The sequence below is a fragment of the Zeugodacus cucurbitae genome, chromosome 6 (genome assembly GCF_028554725.1).
Source record: "Zeugodacus cucurbitae isolate PBARC_wt_2022May chromosome 6, idZeuCucr1.2, whole genome shotgun sequence".
NCBI classification, from domain to species: Eukaryota; Metazoa; Arthropoda; class Insecta; order Diptera; family Tephritidae; genus Zeugodacus; species Zeugodacus cucurbitae.
The window spans coordinates 96,533-112,453 of NC_071671.1; the positions used below are offsets into that span (position 1 = coordinate 96,533).

At 31.5% G+C, this 15,921-nt stretch overlaps 1 protein-coding gene across 2 annotated transcripts; it reads right to left on the minus strand.

Moving 5' to 3' along the window:
- Positions 1 to 6,449: 6,449 nt before the first annotated feature.
- On the minus strand, positions 6,450 to 10,388 carry LOC105213476 (protein krueppel). Of its 2 annotated transcripts, none has more exons than XM_011186347.3 (2): positions 9,596 to 10,388; positions 6,450 to 8,330 (listed from the first exon to the last, which is right to left on the minus strand). In XM_011186347.3, exons 1-2 carry the CDS (start codon positions 9,630 to 9,632, stop codon positions 6,736 to 6,738), a joined length of 1,632 nt encoding a protein of 543 aa, XP_011184649.1. In that variant the 5' UTR covers positions 9,633 to 10,388; the 3' UTR covers positions 6,450 to 6,735. The 2 variants fall into 2 exon arrangements, with proteins under 2 accessions (XP_011184649.1, XP_028896989.1); XM_029041156.2 differs by lacking the exon at positions 9,596 to 10,388 and adding an exon at positions 8,458 to 8,586.
- Between the last annotated feature and the right edge of the window lie 5,533 nt (positions 10,389 to 15,921).

The window sequence follows — 15,921 nt, forward strand, 5'->3', positions numbered from 1 at the left end:
TAGTTGTTAGGATGATTGTGTATGGAGTTGTAATATTCGTTTTCGTGTAATGCATTATAATTACAATTTAATAATTTTAAACATATTTGGGTAATTAGATGTGAGGTGGAAAATATGAATTCTTCAGATTTGGTACTTTGAATATCAGTTCGATACTAATTTATACATATGTACATATTCGAGTCGCTGTTGAATAAGTGTCAACCTGATCTAATGTGGGTGTTTTGATATACATGTTATATAAACATATATATATATACAGTATCCGACAAAATTATGGATACCCCACCACATTTTTTACTATTATTTGAATATTTCTTCCAAGAGTTCAGCAAAAAATATTGCACATACTATTGGTAGATACTATAAGCTATCAAATAATAATGGTATGATATTTACCGTTAGCTTTTGTTTCGCTTGCAGAATAAAGACTTTTTGAAGATTTACACACAACAAAAGTATGCATTCCGTGGCAATATTTGCCATTTAAATATGAAAATAGTTTAGTTTGGGGTTGCTGTAGCTACAATGGTCTATCAAATCTGGTATTAATCGAAGGTAAATGACGGGAAAGTCCTACGGAGTGATGCTGAATACAAATTTAGAGCAATCAGCATAAAAAATGGACTTGGAAGATACTTTATATACCAGCAGGATAATGAGCCCAAACACACAAGTTGGGTTAGAAAGAATGTTTTGATAAAAAATCGACAGAGAGGGAAAACATACCAGAATCACTTTTTCTTAAATTGGTAGACAGCATGTCTCAAAGTCTTTTGGCTGTAATTAACGCTAAAGATGCCAACACTAAATATTGAAGCTCTATTTATAAGCTAACCTTATAATACATGGGGGTATCCATACTTCTGTCGTTGTTAAATATTTGCCTTTTTCAGATGATCGCGTGTTTTACAACAAATAGTTCAAATGTACAGTATATAAATTTAATTTTTTTATTGCAATATACCTATAGGCAAAATAGAAAAACAATCAAAGCGATAAATTTCACTGCTTAAAAGGGTATACATAATTTTGTCGGATACTATATTTATAGATTTATGTTATAAAGAATTTAACGTTTTTTCTTCTTTATTACCACTTTATTCTTCTTGTCTACCCTTTTTATTTATTAATATATTTTTTTTACTATTAGGTCATATTTGAGTTACATTCATTGCGCTTCAAAAGGAGAACTATAGAATTTATTTGAAGTTAATCTAATTTACAGCACTCTTTCACGTTAGTTATTATCTTTTGACCTCGAACAGATTCTAACTCAATAAAGCGAAGAAAATGTTTGATAGTTAGCTAACATGCATACATACACACATATGTAACTATGGACGTAAGTGTATTATAACATCCTTTTTAATAATTGTGTATCTTTATTTAATAAATTGAATTGAGTCTTATGTACTTTCTCATTTCCTTGCCAGCTCCAACGCCAGAGCAATAATCCATAGAGTAGTATGCATAGAACCTAAGCTTATTTCAAATGTCTGAAATCCCAAGCGAGATTATTAGACGTGGTTAGAGATTACTAGAAAGAATATTTTATTAGGCTATAAGGGATCACTTAAAAAAATTATTGTAGCATTTTCAAATCTAAAAGAATATGTTGTGACTGTGAATTCTTTTCTTTGTCTCAGTCATTAACTGAAAATTTACTAATTCGTATTTTTATATTGGTGAGCTGTTTGGTGCGTATATTCTAGCAAACCCAAATTTTCAATCGATATATTCGAAATTGTTCTTTTTAAAAGGGGTTGTTTGTGACTTCGCTTTTAACACCATTTGCCGTGGTGGCGATTTCTGCTTTAACATTTTCGTTTTGTTAGAGTGTAAAAGACGGTTATAAAGTGGTTGTGATGCTTAACCATCACATTTAATAATACCAATCATACCATAATTTATTGCGATTCGTCAAAGCAACTACATAAGTATATATGAATATAGAAAGTAAGCGCAATTCAAAATTATCTACAAGTTCTAATATATTGTTTTTCGATTCGCAAATCGAATTTACTATTGTTTTAAATGTTAAATATCGTTTACTGAGTGGCCTTAAAGTTTACAGTAAGAATCCCCTCATTTTCATTGTATTCAAATCTTTGACTGCTTGTCTCATCACTCGGAATTTAAATTTACTAAACCTAATACTTTATAATTAAAAACCAAATAATCTATTTTAAACTTTTCGAGAAACACATACATATATTTATGCCAATATTCCTATATGTCAAATTTCTAATCGTCATTCCGATGCAAGTAATAGCATTGCAGTCTATAATTAAACAATAAATTACTTCTCTCATTCGTATTAATCTTGGAGTCTTTTTTTCAAAAACTATTTTTTAACTCAAAAGTGGTCGCAGGTGTACACTTTTTGTTGTTAATTTTTTTTGACAAGTTGAACAAAATTAAAGCAAACGAGCTAATATTTCGCGTTAAGTCACTATTAACGAATATTGCATACTGCTTTCCTTGTTTTACTACTACAAGTAATACTGTTCACCACCTTTCGTAGCAGCATCCTTAGTAAGAATTTTTAAGCGTATGCAAATGAGCCAGGGAAGGATGAAACCAGGGTGCGCTCCAAACTTATATACCCCCACGAATCAACCAAATTACTATTTTTTTGCCTAAGTCGTTTTTCTTTCGCTTTTGTTTACTTTCTCATTGTACGGCTGGTAAAATGTGCGCCACTAATGCAGAGAGAATGAGCTGAAATTTCTTTTTACGTCGCTCTGCATAAATTACGAAAGGAGTAAAAGTACGAAAATATAATGAAGAACATTTTTTCATTATTACGTTTCTCCAACTCGGTTTTTATAATTTTCATCATTTCCACTTTCTGGTTCTTTTCGTGACATTTGCCCCACTCCCACATGCATTTTAAACCCTCTTTTGAGATAATCAAATATCTTGTATTTGGGGGCAGCAGGAGTCAAAGGCAAGCAAAAATGTAACTGAGTCGTGCATAGCTTTCAAAGAATTGTCGTACTCGACTTTGCCAAAAAAGTGGTGATGGAGTTTCGTAGGGAATAAATAATTTCATGGTATTAATTTATGTTTGCTGTACTTCACGCTGTAAAGACAGTATAACGGTAAATAAGGGAGGTAAATAGAATTCTTTGCATGTATATAAAAAATAATTTTTAATCATATACACTGGTGGTCGGATAATTATAAACAGGATTATTTAAAAACTTTTGTATATTCGGTAACGTTCTGAAAATATCATAACAATTTAAATTTTTAACATAAATCTTCAAAAAAAACTTTATGCATTTTCGTATTTTGAGCTATTTTAAATTATCTATAACATAAAGTTGGCAAATATTAACCAATGCTTAAAAGCCGCTATGACGTGTTGAAAGGAAAAATAAAAGATTTGTCTAACATATATTATAGACAAATGTAACTATCAAAAATATCTCTCTTCCTTTTAATATTAACATAACATAATAATTATAACAAGTTATATAAAGACGGACGGACAAATTGATATAAAATATACATTCCCACTCAAATGAATGAGTCTCGCGCCAATGATCAATTAAGTGCTTTTAAAAATAAAATTGAAAAACTGAAGGGCCTATTCCTCTCAAAATCTATTATGGACCTTGTTCCTAAAACTCAAATATCTGTTCCAAGAATGGTAGATTTTAAATATTGCGATAAGCGTGTGTGAAATAATGGGAGGAGGCAACAAGGATTATTACAAGAAACTTGAAACTTGAAATTATTGAAACTATAAAAATATTGTATTAATAGGCCAATTCAAATTGTGAGATAGTATGAGTGTGTGAATATTAAGATTGTTGAAAAAAATCATTATCATTAAACTCTTTCAACCTATAATTGAATGGCTCTCCCAAAAATAGGTGCACATATAAACGTATTTATATATATACTATATAAAACACATGACAAAAAAACGTATAACAACGCAGAATCTGACGGAGGAGCGCAACCAACATGGCAGTCAACCAAAGTGAATGGTTGCGCGTCAACGCGAATGAAAGAGTCCCACACAGTTAGAACAGCATTAGAATATATTCTAAAAGAAAAGGACAAAATATCCTCGCAGTATGGGGAGCGGGGGTTAGCTACGTAATAACCTCAATTACAGGTTGGTGGTGGTATATAGTACTTGTGCAATGCGAAAGGGCTGTTTCTTCGTAATTAAGAATATGTAAATTTGTTTAAAAAACGTGCTACATTATCACTTTTGTAAGTGTGTGTGTGGATACCATATTTTTCGCGGGGAAGTGTTTCTCAGATTTTTGTATAACAAAATAACAAGAAATATGATATGTATATTAAATATAAACTTGGATATATTTTCGACACATACTATTTTTTTAATATTTATGAGTTTTGTACATTTATTTTGTTTTGATAACTATTACACTGTATAATATTTTTACAGTCGGTTAATCTAAAACAAATATCTGTTTACACATATTCACATTGTTATTTAAGGTTTCCTAAATATCTGACTTTTATTAATTAAACTTACCATTAAGATTATTGAGTTTACATACATATTATTAAATCAATAACTATTTATAAATTTGACTAGAAATATTTCTGAGTTCACGACTCGTTCAGCTGTATTGCTTAAAATACATATGTATGTGTGCCTAAACTGCTGCAATAAAAATGGTACTTCATATTTACTTGAACACCTTTAAAGTTGAAGGTGAGCAACTCTTATTTTCTACAAACTGAGAGATATGCAGTTCTTCATATTTAATATAATGTTACCCGAAAATTTTATATTGCACGTTGTTTTTAAATTTTAATTATTACATCCATTTTATATAAAACAATGGACTTTCTTATATTATATAAATATCTAGCATATTTGTATAATCTATGAACTTATTTTATTATATTCGTACATTACTACTAAAAATTTTGTGGAATTAATTACAATTTGATGCAGTGATTATCATATGAAATACTTAAAAAATGTAGTAGTGCAATAAATAATGTACTAATAATGTAATAATGTGTAATAATTTTTTAAATAATAAACGTATACAAATATAATATTTAATGCTAAACTTGTACTTAAAATAACGTCGAATCCTACTGCAATGCCTATATAACTAAAAAAATGTTTTCAATGAAAATGTCTTGCTTTGAATTGTTGACTAATAAAAAGGGTATTGAATTGAAATATAAATAAATTATATAAATTAAAATTCTGCAAGGGTCCGAATTTATTGCTTACTACGTAATGTATATCAGTGTCACTATTTTCTTGTAATTAACCAGAGGAACTTTTTATACCATACACTTTTGAATTATCAAAGAAAATTATACAGCTTTATCATAGTCTTAAATTTAGGATTTCATATGTACAAATTCAAAGAACCTTCGGTACAATAATTTTCGAAGCTTCTAGTATTGTGGTAAATATTACATTTATTGTTTATATATCAAACATGGCTTTTTTACTATTTTTATTAAAATATTTACTGCTTAATTATATAACTTTATATATTATACTTTTAAAAACTAAATTCTTTGGTTATACCTAAGCTCTACATATAATATTTTAATTGTTTTCAAATGTAAATTCATCATTTTCAAGCATTGTTTGTCACACATGCTTTAGTTATCATCATTAGTTTTTGGAGAGGTAAAAGAGGTAATTGGTTTTATAGTAATTTCCTATTTGTAATTTCAACACCGTCGACCTACTAAACATAATTATCATACAATTATTACAATAATAATTAACAAGTTGAAATGATAATATAATAAAAAAACAAATTTTGATTTCGTTTTAAATATTTTAATTCATTTCAATTTCTCTAAAAAATACAAAACACATTCGCATGACTAAAACTAATATATTTTAGTTTTAATAAATGCAAAATCTTTGGAAAAATATAAAACGTAAAGAATTTAACAAACGGAAACAATCAAATTTAACTAAAAACAATGTCTTATTAATATGATTTCAGTTCGTTTTAACTTAAAGTCAATTTTGATTTTGTTTCTTCAATTAGCTTACAACTTAAAAAGTAAATACATTAACTTAATACAACGATTTAATTTAAGAACAATTTAAATAAATAAGACAACATATATATATGTACTATACAATACATGAGGAATTTCGTAATTTACATATATATTTACAATTTTGTTTTAATATAATTAGCTTGATTAACAAATAAATTATCATCTTTAGATCGGCTTAAAAAGCTTAGTCATATATTTATTATTGTGTTTATTTTTCAACAATGTGGATTTGTAAGGGGAAGATCGACACGACAACTGTGCGTAAGAAGCCACACTAAATCCATCAAGCTCATTTTAACAATTAACTATTGATACATATTTACAATCCAAATATTTATGTTCTCATTATAGCTAATTTAGTATTTTTATATATTGACATATTGATTCTTTTGTATACATATTTGTTGGCATACTATATTAACCAAAGTTGTACTACCTAACGAAACGCTAAGTCAACTCTACTGAGGTTTATTTTGGTACCGAAAATTTTTGTGAATACCTAGTATCGCTATTAGCGAATTATTATACTTTTCAACTATAGTGAACCTGTGCCTGGTCGCAACCGTTAGATCCTATCATTGCTTTGAGGAAACGTAGAAGTGCTGGAAGCAACAATAGTGAATTTTCCCTCATTGTCCGCAATATTGATAAAAATGGTTTCAACTCTCTTTGCCTTGCGATCACCTTTTCCTACTCCATTAGGACTCCATTCTGTTTTATATTGGAAAAATTATGTTGTCGCATATAGTGCGTGGTGGCGTCATCCAGGTCATCCATATCAATACCATCATGCAACATGGTCATAGCCTCAGACTGGGTTTCATTGGTTGCAGAGGTTATCGATGAAGTTTTGTTGTTTCGATGCATGCTCAGGTCTTCAGGTTCAGTTTGCTCAGGAATTTCACTATGCATTTGCATGATTTGATTTGGCAAGCGAAAAATACGGTAAAGGTCTTGTGATCCCTTAGTACAATTCCGTCCAACATCAATGCTCATATCACTTTCGGACAGATCGAGAGGAGTTTCCTCATCATCTTCATCGTCGACGAAGGATTCGGCTATACTTAACGAAGTACCAACAGACGATGAAGTGGTATGGAGTTGGCCGTTGTGATGGTGTTCCATAAGTTCATACGATGTGACCGAGATATTGGCTGGACGTCCGACTTCCATAGACTCTTCCGAACCGTAGCTTGATCCCATAACAGACTTCTGGTCACATAACCCATAATCGCCACTGAGACCACTAGGGCTGAGTGCTGCATCTGGTGAAGTTGGCGGTGACTGTAAACTGGAAATTGTCGCCTGACCACATTTATGATTCAACAAGTGATGGCGTCTACGGAATTTCATATGACATTCATGGCACTCGAATGGCTTCTCACCATTATGTATCAACATATGTGATTTAAGCTGGTTTGAGTCACTAAATTTTCCGTCGCAAATTTCACAGGCATAAGGCCGCTCGCCAGTGTGAACGCGCAGATGACGTCGAAGATTTGCTACTTGAACAAACTGGCGGTCACAGTGTGAACAGTGGTAGGGTTTCTCACCAGTGTGCAGGCGCATGTGCGTCTTAAGATGGTGATCTCGTGTGAAACGCTTATGACATTCAGGGCATTCGAAAGGCTTTTCACCGGTATGAGTGCGCTCGTGATTTTGCAACACATGTTTGTATCCAAAAGAACGCGAACAGATTTTACATGTGAAACTCTTATCTCGGGTGGTGTCTTTCGTGGCAGAGGTAGCGATGGTAGTATCAGAACGGTTATGGTGATCAAGAGCTGAGTTCGGAGAAGAGCCAGATGATGGTGGTGAGATTGGACCGGCAGGACTATAAAAATCGCCAACATTCATCGACATTTCCATCGGAGGAGAAATCAAATCTTTCTTGACCGCGATTTTTCGTGGTTTTTTTGCAGATAGATCACTTTGTGCAGAGCATGTGGGAGTCGTCGCTGTAACTGGCGAGTGTGGACTTGTTGGAGGTGAATGTTGAGTTGCGTTTAATGGAATATGAGGAACCGCACTGGACCACATTTGACCAAATAGAGCAGGATGTTGCGGAAACAGTTGGGATGCCATAAGTGCAGCAGCCGCTTGCCGATTTGCTGCCAACAGTTGTGAAGGCGATAATATACCGAAAGCGGTTGCAGTAGCTGCGTGCTGGAGTCCGGGATATAAATTGTTGACAGATGTATTTGCAGACATTGGCGGTGACATGGACAGAGCATTATGTACATCTACTTCTTCGCGCTTGATACCAGCTAATGCAGCGGCTAAGCCTAAAAGAAAGAAGAAAAATATGATTAGTTCAAAGGAACTAAAGTGTAGTTGATCACGGAAAAACTTAGTGCTGAATTAAATATGAGCCACATTCCTATTCAAACACCTGAAGGTAAAAAGTGCTACCTATTTCCGGGCGGGAAATTGCAAAAATGACACGTGCCGCTGAAATGCAAACAATAATCTAAACACCAGACAGGACGAAGAGAATTATAGAGAATATTGGAACTTAACCTCCATTGTGAAACATTTAACAGGCGAGTGTAAAAATTGGTAATTTAGAGCGAAGTATATATTCATGCGTGAGTGTGTTCAACCTAATGAGAATGTATTAACGGCACATAACTGAATCCGTAAATAAAACATGTGCGAGTATATTTTCTAGATGTTTTAAAGAGAATGCGAATACTTAAAGAGAAAATGTATAGATTAATATATAATAGTAAACCATATATTTAAGGATATATGGCATCATATGTGAGAAAAATTTCTCACTCAAACGATGCAAAAGAACTGATAGAAAAGAAGGCACTGAAAAGGGAGAGGACTGAGGTATACATATATGAGGCAGTAAGATAAAACAGTCTGCGTGCTCTTTTCGGTATAAACATGTATTTCATCTACAATAATACAGCACTATTATTTAGTGGGCGTGAGAACGAGTTAAACGCCGGCTTTACAAGATGGATATCAACAAAACTATACAATATACATAAAAGCCTTTGGATTGTTGTTGTAAATATATGCGTCTGATGAAGATAATAATTATGACGAAGATGACAATGACAACATCATCAATTCAAATAATGGATATGAACATTGAAATGTCGTAATTGCGAGTATGTACTTCTTACCCGGTTTGCTTGACATCTTTCATTGGCAATCTGAACTATTTGACATGACATGCCGTGGAGAGTGGGCGTAAGGGGTGGTACGTACAGCGCCATTACTGTTGCTTGTGGTAATATAAATGTTAGCTTTGTATGCGTTAAAGGGGTAGTTGCCAGATTGTATAAAGCAGTGTATGCAATTGGATTGGGTTAATACTGAAGGTTGATATGTGTTATTGCAAGTATAAATAACATATTTAATGGCATTTTATAATACGCTTTAAATTAATATTATTAAAAGTCTTCCCAGCATGCTAAATTAAATATTCAATAAACTTATTATGTGCCAGTTTTTCTAATATTTGTTATCAACTTATTTGTGTAAATTAAAAAAAAAAACAATTAGAAATAAACGTATATTGTGATATACTTACTTCGTGTCTGAGCGTCCTGCAGCATCGATATTGCCATTATGCCTGCTAGCGATTTATTTTTAAACGGTAGTACTAACCCAGCAAGCGCTGAATTATCGTTGTTGAATTATCTCTCGTTTATTCTTCTTGAATAATTAATTTTTTGAGGTCGTTTTGTTAACTTTTTGATTAAATTCTTATGAGCACTTTTGTACTTGGAGGTAGTTTTGTACACGAATGAATATAATTTGTCTCTTAGTTAGATTTCACTCATTTACTGGTTTTCAAGAATATAGTTCACAGAAATTATTAGTAGATGAGGTAGTTTAATATAATTTGCTATTAACAAGTATATTTTTTGCTTGGTTAATATAATGAGGTATTTAGTTTTAAGTTATTCATCAACTTTTTCCTGGGATATTTAATTTTTTATTGGATATTCCATTCGGTTCACTCGTGGTGCATACCGGACGAGTTCTCTTTTCTCTTAAAGAAATGGTATGGTTTGCGTACCGTCACATCGATATATATTGGTAGAAATTACACTAAATAATTGTTAATGACTATGCACATCTTTTGAAGCAGCAATATGTGGTATTTCAAAAATAGTACATTTGTCTTTGCAGCATTTAATATATTTCACTTTACGGTGAGATGTTTATCTGTACAATTTTCTAATAATTTAACACATAGTATGGAATTTATAAGCAATTGATGGCTAATAAGTTAGTTTAACAAATGTTCTTATGTAGAAAAATTCGTGAAAGACTGATTTATAAAAAACTGTGAGCTTCACTTCTACTCACTACCAGAGCCAAATCACAACTGATATGATTCGGTTGCGTAGCTCAGCTTTAAGTAACCAAACAACAATCACAAGTATTTAGTGAAAAGGCAACATATTTTAGCATAGTGAGATGGAAGCAATTCAACAAGGAAACAACCACTCACAAGGAGGGTTGATTTTCACGCACACATTGACGCATCAACTGAGAGAAATAATGACAGCAACAAGAATTATTATTGCGCCGAATAATTGACTCAAATATTGAGCGACAACGCCTCGAGTTGGCAAAGACTTAACGAGTACAAAATGTAATTTTCTCCCATTTACCTTATCAAAATAAACATATTTTTGTATAATATTTGCAGCAGAACATATAAAGATATACATTTAATAAAGAACGAAATCCTACAAGAATGTAGGTAGACTTAGTTCTCTCAAGAAATACACTCATTTTCTCCACTCACACATACATTTTCGCAACTAACTAAATTATTTAGTGACATTAGCAAGGTTGTTTTGCTTATGACACTCAAATCACTTTACTACTCTGACATAATAATAATGTCATCGGTAGTCCTTGAAAGTATAACTTTTTACCTCCGTAATGTTATGTATAGAAGGATGCCCGTCATCAGACATGCCCTTGAACTTTAAAAAAATGCAGATCACCAAGTGTGTGCAATCTTTTTCTTTGTATTGTTGACGTGCATTGGCGTTTTAATGGGCGTTGTGTTGTCCTGCACCTTTTTTTGCTCTAATAACTATTCAAAACAATTATCTTTTAGCTTTATGTCATTTCCTACCTACCGTTATGTCGCAGGCAATATAAGGAAGTAACCTACTCAGAAGATATTGACAAAAATATATTTATATGTATATTTACGTATGCATGTATGTTGGATTATATTTACTATAGGTCTAAGTTTAAACTAACGCAAAGATTCTAGATAATATCTGCTAAAATAAATTTAATATCATGTGAATTAGCAGTGATTACAATATGTTATAATCAAGCATTTGCAATTTATAATGGAAATTGTAATTGTGATAAGTTTATTATATTCATACATGTTATAACATTTGAACATATTTCCTTAAATAAATAAATATGTAAATATAAAATGCTAATTCCAATTTCGAATATCATAATTTAATTAGTTCAAGTGTATTACTTCGTTAAATAACTCAAAAATTACTTCATTATGTGCATACAAGTAGTTCAAACCAACTCTCTTTCAGTCGTATGAGAATTCTCCTTCATCAGAACAGATCGTATTTCAACAGTTTTGAGCGAAGTTTCCGTACTTCCCCAATATACTCATTCACTCTTTGCGTAAAACCAACCCCCTAAATGGTATATATAAGGGGCTCCTCCTTTAACACTTCGCCAACACATACTGGGTTATCCAATACGAGCATAATCACCGAAGAAACGACTACATATGTATGTATATAGCAATCTTATTTACCTTTGGGCTTGCATAATTGTATGTATATACATACCTGGGGAATTATTCCTGCTCATGTACTAAGATATCTTGTATATACTTTTTGATTTATGTGTGTTTTTATCGTGATTTTTGTTCTTCCTATTTTTATGTACCCCTCAATATTACTACACACCTCCTTATATGCAATGTTTTGCATTAAAGTCTTTGTGAAGAGAGTGGGTGCATACTTAGGAATGTTCGCTCTTTCATTTTTTAAAATGAATTATTTATTAACCTATCACGTTGCCTCTCGCAACTCCTTTGGATTTATCATCTGCTATAACTTATTCTCTGTTCTGTTGCTCTTTCTATATTTTGATGTCGTTTATTCGGAATGTATCAAATTTCTACCTCACTACTCTCATTATATACAATTCATATTATATGAAATAATAAATAATTTTTAACTGGAAGAAAATACTGACCCGTAAGGACTAACGAGCTTAGATTCATTTAAGGAGAGAACGATCAGTACTTTATCCAAATTTAATTAGTTTTAAAAATACATATATATTAAGCCTATATAAAGATCCAATTTAGTAGTGTTTTTACCAAAAACGGCTTTCCATAGTAATAAACTCACATATTTTGAAAGTTTAAGCTTATTTGGGTATAACACATGGTTTAGAATTGTTCTTGCAGATACGCAAAACGGACCATAGACATGCCCACAAAATGTCGTTAATAATCTCCTGCGTATGTGGAGTTGAGGTGTTTGGACTGATATTTCAAATCAAAATTAGTTAGCATTAATGAATGGATTTTAAATACACATACATGTGTAATCTCGCTTATTTTCCAAAATGTTGAAAGAAACGCTTGCTTGACATTCGTTTTACTGAGGTTCCCATCCGAAAGGCTATTATACTTATTAAAGCATCGTAGTAGACATACATTTCAATACATAGTGTCAGAACAGAATATGGATTGCTTATTTTGGTATTTATTTTGATATTTATTTATTTTTATTGTGCGTGTTGTCTTAGGTTAGTTCACAAATATAAGCTATCAGGCTTATCGCGTAAACTCAAATAATAAGCAAAAATTGATAATTACGCAGTACCTCTATTATCTATTAGTTTTGAAATAAATGTGCTGCCGAATGTGTAGAAATTGAAATAAAGGGTTATCTTATGTAAAGCTGCAATAGCTGTTCGTTTGTACTAACTGTGAGTTGTAAACTGTAAATAAAATAAGGAATGACTCATAAGGGCAATGCTAACTTTAGTGGTTTCGATTTACTTTGATGTATAGGCATATATGTATGTATATAGATGTAAATATACCATTGACTTTTACATACTTTTAAAGCGGCTAAATATTTGACATACAATTTATTTGATAACTACCATTACTTACTCTTTTTAAGGAGTTAATATAATTTGTAGACTTATATATGTACATATATATATGACATGCGGATTTATTTACAAATATAAGTGATAAGTCAGGAATAAAATTTTCAGATAGAGTACATTTCAAAGGGGAAAGTAAACATTTGACATATTTCGGGAATGAAACTGAAATAAAAACGAACCGTTGCTTATCAGTATGAAGCAAAAACAAAATTGTTCGTTATCGCCACGGAATGTTTCAAGCTATAGTCAATATTTGGAATTAAATGAACAATGAAGCTGTTGTAGTGAATAGAAGTTTTTTACGATACTAGGTATAATCTGACTATTACAACAAGACCATGACTTTCTACAGTGACATGTATGTTATTAAAACTTTTACAAATTTAATTAAAATTGGCGAACATATTTTTGTCTTCAGTTAAATATACATATAAGGTTGAATAAATAATTATAAATCAGTTCTATCCATAATATGTTTCTAGTCCATATTTTTGCGAGTACGCAGTATGCATACGTGTATCTCCTTTTTGTATGCTTTTATTTATTCAAATTTTAAAGCAATGGAAAATTTTAGGAATGCAAATGGTAGATACCTTTTGGAAAGGCAAATCTACATTTTCTATATTCTTACTTCTCTTTAAAATTTTCCTTTTTTGATTGAAAATTGTAGGTCTTGTGAAACTGGAATTCGAAGAATATATGTTTCAAAAATTTGTCATGCTTCGACTTTTACGTAATATTACATAAAAACCATGGAAAAAACAATTGGCGAAATAGACTTTACATCATCACTGGTCTATTGTCTATCTGACTCAAACTTCAAGCAACTACATATGTACATACATAAATATGTATGTATGTAGTTAATACATTTGGGAAGTGAAATCATTGAAAATGAAAATTTGCAAAACCGTGTCATTCTGCCAAAAGAAATTGTCACATTGTGATCGTCAGACAAAGGTACTGTTTGCTAGTCAACAGTAGAATCTCGGTCGGACGTCCTTCATTGGACTGTCCAACAATACTTCATATGCATACAATGTCATGCCCTTGGCGTTGGTATTTGCATTTTGTAACGTTGTAATTTATTTTGGCGATACTTCAAAAAGTCACGGCGTGTTTGAAATTCTTTATGCAATGTATATCAGTCAAATCAGGCAGCATCCCTATTTATTTCATAAATCATAAATATAATACTGAATTTGATGGAGAATGTAATATTTATTTATTCTTAATTAAAATTTCTGAAAAGTTTAGTATAATATATTCATGTTTTAGAAATAATATGTGCACATATGTAACATAAATATAAATGCATTTTATATATACATAAAATATATCTACTATTTATTTAATTAATGTATGATTTGCTCTAATCGTTTGTTGATCGTTGTATTGTAAAATTCATCGTATACAAAAAATAATATTAAATTTTGTTAACCTAAGAGAAAAATCTGCCTGCACACATCAAGTGTGCTGGCTTAATATACTACTTTCCCTGTGTGAGAGGAAATATGCAACTCACCTTTTTATTAAAGCTATGCTGAAAAAAGTAAAATAAAAATACTTGACTTATAAAACATATATATGTATTATATATAACATATACATATGTATGTATAACAGCTGAATTGATACAAATAAGAAAATGTATAAAACGAATGGGATAGAGGGATGTGAAGTACTGACACAATGAAACACATATGGAGACAAAAAAGTTATGTGTTAATGTATATGTGCATGCACTTTTTATACATCCGATCCTGCAACACGCGCTAACAATTAACGCAGGCGCGCGAGTATAAGTAGAACTCCGGCATCGGCATGCGTCGCTTGTTGATTGCGCTCTGGTTGGTTAGATGATCGGTTGGGGTTGCTAGCTGCTAAATTTTGTGGTGTGTGGAGTGCACGGTATCAACACTTTTCACTTTTTATATATTTTTAGATAGATATGTTTAACATCCGAAGAAAGTGAAAGTTTTTCCCCTCCATTGTTATGAAAAAAAAACTATATTTTAATATACTACAAAAGATTTTGGTGGGTGTTTATGTTAATAGTTCATTTTACATTCGTTTTTGCAGCCAGCTTGATCCTCTTTGTAATAAAAAATTTAATGTCGTTTCAAATTACCAAAGTTTACAAATTTAATATAAAAATTTAATAGTTTCCGAAAGATCAAATAACATTAAACACAATTGTAAATAAAAACAATACACAGAATAAAAAATTGTAATTATTTTTCAAACATTTTGGAATGCTAAAACGACAAATTTTCGATAATATAAATAAACGCTTTATGATGATCTCAAGTGAAAAACGAATTACATTCCTCGATTAAAGTAAAGCTCATAAATAAAGGGTAGTAACATGTATGTATGATAAGCCGTCAACAAGTATCGTTATATGCGGTTTTAGCAGAGTGGGACATTGTACAATTTCAGTTGTACTCATACAATATAGTTCATATATAGGGAGTAATAATGAGTGGTGCTAATCATTTAAGGGTTAATAGAAGGTACATAGGAGAACGCCACACATGTAGGGCATGCAACCCACCTAATGGTGTTGAGAATAGGGAAAAGGGTGAATGTGTGAATGTAAGTATTGTGTCGATGTGGGCAATGTGTAGCTGTAAAAATGCCTTAACTATACTAGTGAAAACACACAAATTTTAGACGTTGACATCAGACGTGTGCCCACAAATTTTTTAG